The sequence below is a fragment of the Dicentrarchus labrax genome, unplaced genomic scaffold (assembly GCF_905237075.1).
Source record: "Dicentrarchus labrax unplaced genomic scaffold, dlabrax2021, whole genome shotgun sequence".
NCBI classification, from domain to species: domain Eukaryota; kingdom Metazoa; phylum Chordata; class Actinopteri; family Moronidae; genus Dicentrarchus; species Dicentrarchus labrax.
Window position 1 is genome coordinate 12,891,295 of NW_026136710.1, and position 8,664 is coordinate 12,899,958.

The 8,664-nt window shown below is 39.7% G+C and overlaps 1 protein-coding gene across 2 annotated transcripts; it reads left to right on the plus strand.

Moving 5' to 3' along the window:
• Window positions 1-1,401: 1,401 nt before the first annotated feature.
• On the plus strand, window positions 1,402-6,908 carry stard7 (StAR-related lipid transfer (START) domain containing 7). 2 transcript variants are annotated; one of them, XM_051411686.1, is made up of 9 exons: window positions 1,437-1,772; window positions 2,141-2,588; window positions 2,786-2,949; window positions 3,115-3,164; window positions 3,472-3,582; window positions 3,808-3,890; window positions 4,003-4,102; window positions 4,205-4,289; window positions 4,568-6,908. In XM_051411686.1, exons 2-9 carry the CDS (start codon window positions 2,146-2,148, stop codon window positions 4,744-4,746), a joined length of 1,215 nt encoding a protein of 404 aa, XP_051267646.1. In that variant the 5' UTR covers window positions 1,437-1,772; window positions 2,141-2,145; the 3' UTR covers window positions 4,747-6,908. The 2 variants fall into 2 exon arrangements, with proteins under 2 accessions (XP_051267647.1, XP_051267646.1); XM_051411687.1 differs by having other exon boundaries at window positions 1,402-2,588.
• Window positions 6,909-8,664: the final 1,756 nt, after the last annotated feature.

Consider the following 8,664-nt stretch of genomic DNA (forward strand, 5'->3'; position numbering starts at 1 on the left):
CTCGACTGATTAGATAATCAGGATTCACCTTTACTGCCATTTGTTTTTTTTCTTACTTCCACACTTACAGTTCTGAATAACCAATAAAGTAAAGTTACACATGGTTGCATAACAAAATATAAGTAGTAAGACCCTTCATGCTACACACATAAAGCACATAAACAAATCTTTTTATTTAGAATAAAATATATGCAGTTATTTATTTACATATAATATATACATATATTAATAACTACATATGGTAGATATATAGCCTAAATAAATATTGGAACTATAACTCTCTGGGATATAAAACCAGTGTTTGTGTGGATTTTTTTGCTGAACTGAGATAGTGTTCTTTAAAAAAAAAAAACCCATATTGCCTTATGGTCTTATAATAATGAAATACTTTACAGCTTTCATGAGCAAGATGCAGATGACTTTGAATTAAAATGTGATGATTCAAACTGACACAGGGCCTGGAAGGTTAAATCCATTATTTTCCTCCTTACACCCACTTCATCAATATAATGACACTGTAGTAAAAAATACTGATATGTTAATATTTAGGTTACTTTTATTACCTCTGGCCTATTTTTCTTTATACGTTTTGTTTTGACATGTTAGGCAGCACAAGCTAATTGAATGGATGGCTGAATGCATGATCTAATGACAGGGTTGGACAAAGGGAAATGCAGTACATTAGATGCTTCTATTGATTCCTTGGTAGTCTAATTATACCATACAACCTTTTCGATGTGAAGTACATTGTATATCTCTGTTGATCAGAACCACTGAGCCCAGTTCTCTGTCTGATTTACATATTTTTAAACTTCATTTGTGTAAGTTTTAACTTTAAACAAATAACTCCTAACAGATATACTGAATTCTATCTGTGGCAATAGTGCTTGTTGTTCTCTGCGTGGTTAAACATTGCCACCTGGTGTATATTACTCGAATTACATCACAGTATATACATAATTAAAATGTATTTTTCCACCTATATCTTTTTATATATGTTTCCAATGTCAAAGTCTTTTTTTTAAACCCCCCCAAAATACTTCCACTTACTTTCTCTAACAGCCACTCCTCTTTTACCAGTGACAACACAAAGTAATACCTAAAGAACGAAATAAGAGTTTTATAAGAATAGTAATTTGGGTGAAATGTTTTTAAACTGTAACATCAGAAAGGTCACTGCAAGAACAATGTAGAAAGTATTGTCTCTAGTCAATAACACACATATAAGCCAATAAAATAGTTTAATTTAGCCCAAAACAGGGTAACTCTTGTCCTTGTGTAATGTTGTATGTTGTAACCAATGACCGTAACAGATCTTTTCAACTCAAAAACACACGTGGTGACACTTTTGACTTTTCGCCTTTGAACAGTACCACCGGGGGGCGACTCTAACTTCCTGTATGGGTTCATCTTTGCGTAGACACTGATCCTGGACCAGGTTTGTCAACTCACCATCTCCTACTAAACCCGGACAGCCTGGGACTCAAAATCTGATCCCAGATTATCGAAGGAAACTGGAGCTCTTTGTAGAGACGTAAAACCGGACTGGCGCACATGCTGGCGCCCTGAGCAGCTACGTTTCAGACAGGCACCCGCAACGACCAATCAAATGTCTCCCTGAACAACAACCGTCCAATGAACGCCCGCTGTACAGTTAGTGGGCGGGGCTTCCGAGTGGGTGTGAGAGAGAGACAGCAGCAGCAGCAAGACGAGGTCAAATGCTCTGCAGGAGTTTGCCAAAACGTGAAGCTGTCTCCAGGAAAGACACACAGGTAGACCACCATGTTACAGTAGACCACATCGTTCACACCGCCGTTTTTAAAGTCTCCGTTTAGAAATAACGCGCGGCGGTGTCGCGCTGTATTATGTCCGTGTCGCAGTAGCAGGCACTTAGAGATAACGTTAGCTAATATTGATGCTAACGTCAAAGCTACATGTGCTCGTACACAGCTCGGTCACTGACGTTACAACCAGAGTAAAAGCGTGATTTTTTTACTAGCCAGGAGTCTGTGTAATCATCGGTTTAAAGTTAATGCATGGTGCATCTCTGCAGACGACTGCGGTGTTCGTTAGCTAACTATCATTACTGAACTTGACTGCTTTTCATTTTGCCTTTTGGGAACTTGCCACCGTCACACAGCTGTCATGTTTCACTCGGTTCCCCGTCGTCCGATCTGCGACATCGGTGTAAACACAATGAGACTTCAAAGCACCGAGACATTCAGGCGGACTGTGGAGGAGGGCAGGGCAAAGCTTGAGAAGGTCCCATGGGTGGGCCTGCTGCTGTCCTGGCTCCAGAGGGCAAGTGTCGGCGCTGGGGAGGCCGCGAGATCTGGCCAAAAGAAGAAGGGGTTGCTGTCCATATTTGCGGACCACTGCAGCTTTGTGACCGGACAGAGGCTCCGGCGTGCTTGTCAGATCGGCGAGCTTTACTCCAACCTGTACTCCGAGCGGACCAGGTGGACCCTGGTTGGGAACATATGGCGCAGATTCCAGAGCAAGCACGCCCCTGCTGGGAAACTTGTCGCGGCCCTGGCTGGCGTCTTCATGTGGGACAATGAGAAGATTCAAGATGAGGAAATTCGCAGGTTTGAAATCTTTCTTTAAATGCACATATGCATGTATTTGTGCCTTGACATACTGGTGGATGACTGGGTCTCTGATTGGCTCCTTTAATTTGTCATCCATCTGTATGTGTACTGTATTTCATGTGGCTAGGATCTGTGATGTGGACTGTGCAGCATGGTAAACAACCTGTCCTGTTTATTGGTATGCCTTTTGGAAGGTGTGGACTTGAGCTGCAGGCACTGGATGCTGCAAAATGTCTAAATACAGCTTCGGGGACAGTGTCTGGACAACTGGAAACTGGCTGGGAAATGGTGATGGAGGAGAAGGATTTCAGAGTGTGGAAGCGCCCTATACCCAACAGTCACCTTTATGAATACAGAGGTCAGCCAACTTACAATCTCACATGTGTAAACCAGGTCTCTGAAATGCAGATAAAACACACATACATTTTTCTCTGAGTTACTTTTGTGCTTTGGGTTTGTCCTGGTATGATGTTGGTATAATTTAAAGACTCTGCATCCTTTTTTATTTATGTTTTATTTGCAGTGTTGGGCTCGTACAACGATGTCACCCCAAGGCAGTTCTTCAATGTACAGGTACATACTTTTTCAAATCTATAAATATGTTTTCTTGCAATCTTTGTATCACTGAAATAAAATTACACTTATGCAAGTGGATCCAACTGGTAATTGTAGTAATTTAGTAAGATTTAATGTTTATCGCTGTGGGACTTTCACATACTTTACATATAGGATTGTGTTTTTGGAATGTTTATGACAGCTTGTTTTTCCATTACCCAGCTGCTCTTGCACAACCAACGTGTGCACAAAAGCAACTGTAACACTCCCTCTATGTGCTATATTAAGCACCTTACCCTTGACTTATGCTTTCCCTTTCCCCCAGTTGGATACAGAGTACAGGAAGAAGTGGGATTCTCTGGTTATCAAACTAGAAGTGGTGGACAGAGATGTCGATACCGGCTCTGAAGTTGTGCACTGGGCCACACATTTTCCTGTGAGTTTCTGTTGTTTGCTGTTTTGTTTGAAGGGAGGAGGCTGTTTTTTAATAATGTGTGTACACAAGGCACATTCTCCTTATTTGTTTTTTGTTAACGCAACTATGACTGACCTTGGCTTTTCATTTGCTCAAAAGCAACTACTGGCCAAGTTACAGTATATTCATCAGTTTTTATTTGAGATTGTCGGCATTTATTTAATCTTGTTTAATGTCCCCTCACAGTATCCCATGTACTCGAGGGACTACGTGTATGTGCGCCGCTATAGTGTTGACGCAGACAACAACCTGATGGTCCTGGTATCCAGGTGGGACTTAAAAAATGATATGTTGTTTGAGTCAAATATAGTTCAGATTTATTACATTGCTAAATGAGTAACTTGTTTTCTTGCCCTGTGTATTTGTAACTCCGTTATATAGAGCTGTGCAGCATCCCAGAGTCCCAGAGACTCAGGAATTTGTGAGAGTCCATTCATACCAGTCAAAGATGGTCATCCGCCCTCACAAGTCCTTTGATGAGGTTTGTGGTGAATATTTTGCTACACAAATTAATTTAACTTATAACCAGGGTCCCTGTTTTGTTGCCACATTTTTTTTAAAATTTGTGTGTTTTTCTTTACAGAATGGATTTGATTACCTGCTAACGTACAGCGACAACCCTCAGACTGTCTTTCCCCGTTACTGTGTGAGCTGGATGGTATCAAGTGGTGAGCATTTTACACTGGTTATAATAATATGATGATTATTTTCATAATCATATTTTAAACCAATAGTCCAAAGCCCAAAGAGTTTACAGTGACATTAAGCACCAAATTATCACACTTAAGAACTTGGAATCTGCAAATGTTGCAGAATACAAACATTTTTCTTGCTGTTACATTTTATATGCTTTATATTTTTTTTCCTCATACATTTCCTGTTTTCCTATTGAGTATGCATATCCTACCCTGATAATGAAGAGACTCCCTCTCTTTGCACTTTGCAGGTATGCCTGATTTTCTAGAGAAGCTGCATACTGCTGCCTTGAGGGCCAAGAACTTGGAAGTGGGGATCCACGACTACGCAGGTGTCATTAAATCCAGTGACACCAACCGCCAGCCAAGCCAGGAGCGCCTCAGCGGAGAAAGCCCGCACACAGGTGGCCCTGGACAGATCTACGCTTGAGATGGATATTTATACACCTGGGGTTATGTGGGTGTGTTGTCACTTGTACTTGAACCCAAATCAAACCCTCCGGCCAACCTTTTCAGTACATTGCGTGAACTGCAAATGGACCTCGCAACCATAGACGTGGTTATATTGGTTGTAAATGAGATCTCACAGGAACAATTGGCTGTATTGGTGACGGCATTACTGTACTTTGGATAAAATGTTGCCATGGAAATTTTCATCCAGACTGCTGGCATTGGTACTGCTTTTCCTTAGCCAGGCAATGCCATGTGAAGTTTCTTGCCTCCTTTGGTAATGATGTGTGTCCTAGAACCGTTGGTAGGATAGAGCCAAAATTCCTAACTGTAGAGACACTTCTGCCAAAGCACTGTTTCTCCCATTTTAACATTCTTTGTCTTGTCTTCCGTTGTTCAACAAGGCTTGACTTCAGTGGCTGTTCAGACCGCCGGCAACCACATCATTGTATTAGTGTCTGTGGTGTGATTCCAGTGAGAAGTTGTGAAAATGCTGGTGCAGTATTTGACATAGAACAGTTACTATTACTGGCTTCTGGTCTACATCATTACTGAAACTTAAAAACTATGGCCAAGATTTCAGATGACAGATGAAGAATTGAGGCCTCTGCGGGGAGCACTTCCTAACATGTTTCTTAATTTCATGGATTTAAAGCAACTGGTTCCCTGTTTGCCTGCAGCATGAGTGATTGACTTTTTAAATGACTGGACAGGGTGGATTAAAAAAAAGCTTAAAAATAGGAACATTTGCGCTAAGAATTTAAAAATAAAAACTCTAGGGCTCCTTTTGTGTTTTGGGAATGGCATTGTTTCGCTGTCAGCACAGTTGAGGGTTCACGCTGTCCATCTCACCGCATTTGTTGTAAACTGCCAGCGTTGACAAAACAGCCTTCTGAAGATAAACCAGTCCTTCAGCATTAGGGGCGTAGTGTCTTATAACAACCACATAAATCCTCAGATACAACGGTACTGATGGGCTTCAGTTTAGATGTGCTAGCAAAGCAGCACTACAGAGACGCATTTTTAATACACCAATGCCCTCTTCAGAGAAACGTAGAGTAGTTGTGTCACTTCCATTTCATACAAGTTTTTAAAAAATTCAGTTGTCTCATTTCAGCTCAGAAATTCTTTTGTTATCTTGGTGTTCACATCACTAGCAGACGTCACTTGAGTTTGCACTATTGGAGTTATGTGTGTTTGTGTTTTTCTATGTTACTGGAGATCTTGTACATTCATAAAACCATTGCCTGAGTACTGGAAAACCCTGTTCGTATGAGTACAACAACCTCTGTAACACGTTTGTCCAACATTGTGATTCTTCAGTTTTTGTTATTAATGTGGGTCCTACTGAAATGCCATATAATTCATCCTTCCAAATCATCCTTGTTGCTTTAGTAGTTAACTGTGGGGGTGTTATGAATGTACAAAGAGCACCACATGCTGTGGCATACAACACAGCCTCATAAAGTACACTGTTTACAGCCTGACAATCTGGCGCAAATATCTTGGAAATCCATTTGTGATTTAAAATAAAATCTCATCTTGTACTAAAATTTTATGTCATATTTGTTGTGATACATCAGAGTGATCATCTGCAGTAACTAAATAAAGCAGTACAGTGGGATCCACTTTGTGAAGGTTTCCCCATGTGTGAGTATCAAGTATTAATACAGCCCCACTATATCAAAAATGTATAATTCTGTATTTCCTGCTTCTTTTTTTTTAAATGGCGATGTGAGATACACAAGATATGTTAACAGTGTAAGGGGATGAAATGCTTGTTTTTTGATATTTATCTCTTGTGTGGTCAAACAGAACTCAGACTTTAAGGAGATCATGATAACCCAATTAAACATTATGCAGCATTTGCTAATGTTGAGCTTGCGAATGTAACATTTTAATGCTCTGTCATTTGAAGACACCTGCGTGCCACCTGCAGTAGTCTAAAAGAGTCACATATTGTTATTTTTTTGTCTTTCTGCAGGCAGTGTAACATTTGTTGTGATTAGCTACCACATGTGAATTACTTTAGGAGCTAAACAAATGTGTGAATATGAGCTGGTGCACTTGTTACCCTGTGATTTCAAGAATTATTGAAATGGAAGAGCAACTTATCAGATCAAATAAACAGATCCTAATTTACTGTGTTCAGCTGTTGATTGAGCAGTGGTTTTGACCTTGTCTTGGTAGAGAAAAGGGTGATTAGCATTGTTTTTGTGCAAAGCAGCCACTGTCAGCCAGTCTAATGGGATAATCTGTAAAACCCTACTGCCTGTCTGGGCAAAAGGTCAGTGACAGACTGCACAGAGGCTCATCAGCTTGGAAGAATACTCTGCTGTAGCCTAAAGCCAGACTGCATATTATTTCTACAAATTACACACTAATTGTCATAGAATACTGTTTTAGCAGTTAGTACACACACACACAATATCAACATACTTTCCATTTTATATGAAGGCTATGAGTCAATATGTGTAACGTTGGTTGTCAAACTTACCACAAAGTACAATGAACAATGAATTTTTATGGAGCTGTTTCACCAACATCTAAGTTTTATTTGATTTAATTCTACAGCTTCGTAGCTCCCCAGGTTTCTTTGTGCATTTATTGCATTGTGGGAGAATAGTCAATCAACAGCACACTCCAAAATCCACCTTACACACACAAAAGCTGCTCAGAATAAATGTCTAGTATAGTGGTCTGTGTTGTCGGCTCAATTGTTGTTGGAATATAGCATTTTAGCTTAAAACAGCAACAAGGTTTTTGTTGTGTGGCCCCTGTTGACAAAAGTGGAAGTGTTTCCCCTGCCTTGAATCCGACCCGGTGGCAGGCATTAACGATAATTAAATTGATCTCAGGTTCTCGCTGATGGACATGTTTGTGTATGTTAGTCATTCAGAGGCATCAGTTCAATTGAGACAGTTTCGTAACCAGTTAAAAACTCCTTGAAGTAGATGTAAAATTGTGTTTGCATTGGAATAATATATTTGAATGACACTGATACACAACTTTGTTTTGCAAATGAGCTGATGTCCACTCTGATCTGTATATCCACTGAGTTGGCTGTACAGAAATTGTTCAATGTCAGTCAAACTCTTGTAGGTTTTGTTTTGAGGAGCTTACTGAATATTATTCCTTGTAAGGTCTTGGTTGTGCATCTAATTCTGGTTGCTGTGGTCTTTTTGATTTTCTATTTATGAAGCCTCTCAGTCTCACAAGAGAATCTCCAATAGGCTTTTTCATGGAAGATATTTTGACATGTGACAGCAGGAAAAGCACATGTGTAAATAATCAAATTAAAGATGTCTGAATTCCATTTAGCTGCTTCAGCTGAGGGTCCTGGTTTTGTTCATGCTGTCAGACTCATCGTTTACTGGGACACTTGAAAAGAATGGATTAATGCATTAATGTTTGAGTAAATGCACGTGATAAAGTGTGTTTGAAATAATAAATGCATTCGAGATGGCAGCTACACTTGAGGAATTACATCACCTCATCCATGGTGGCAATCCCATAAAATAAAGGTGTAACCACAATGACAATATATATCATTTTAACTGTGGCACATACAAAAAAGTAGGGTGTATTTTTATAGGAATATATTGTATACGGCAAATGTATGAATCAATATTTCTCCAGGATGGAGCGCATTTACTCAGTATAACATAACAAGACTGTCATTTTGACAATGATTTAAATCCAAAAGTCTTACATCAGTGTTTTATAGTGTACATTATCTTATGTCTGCAGCCCATGACGTATTAGTAAGGGCTCAATCAATTAGAATAAGATTCATAAAGAAAGGAGGAGTCCGGTTTAATCACTTCAAATTTATTGGTTAAATGCACTAGTTGTGATTTGACTTATGGGACAACATAGACTGAAACATAAGTAGCTG

Bases quoted from the DNA above. Each gene is read 5' to 3' on its own strand.
- stard7 (XM_051411687.1), top strand. From the start codon at position 2,146: ATGTTTCACTCGGTTCCCCGTCGTCCGATCTGCGACATCGGTGTAAAC. The intron at 3,165-3,471 runs GTACATACTTTT...CCTTTCCCCCAG, and splicing joins GGCAGTTCTTCAATGTACAG to TTGGATACAGAGTACAGGAA. The intron at 3,583-3,807 runs GTGAGTTTCTGT...GTCCCCTCACAG, and splicing joins ACTGGGCCACACATTTTCCT to TATCCCATGTACTCGAGGGA.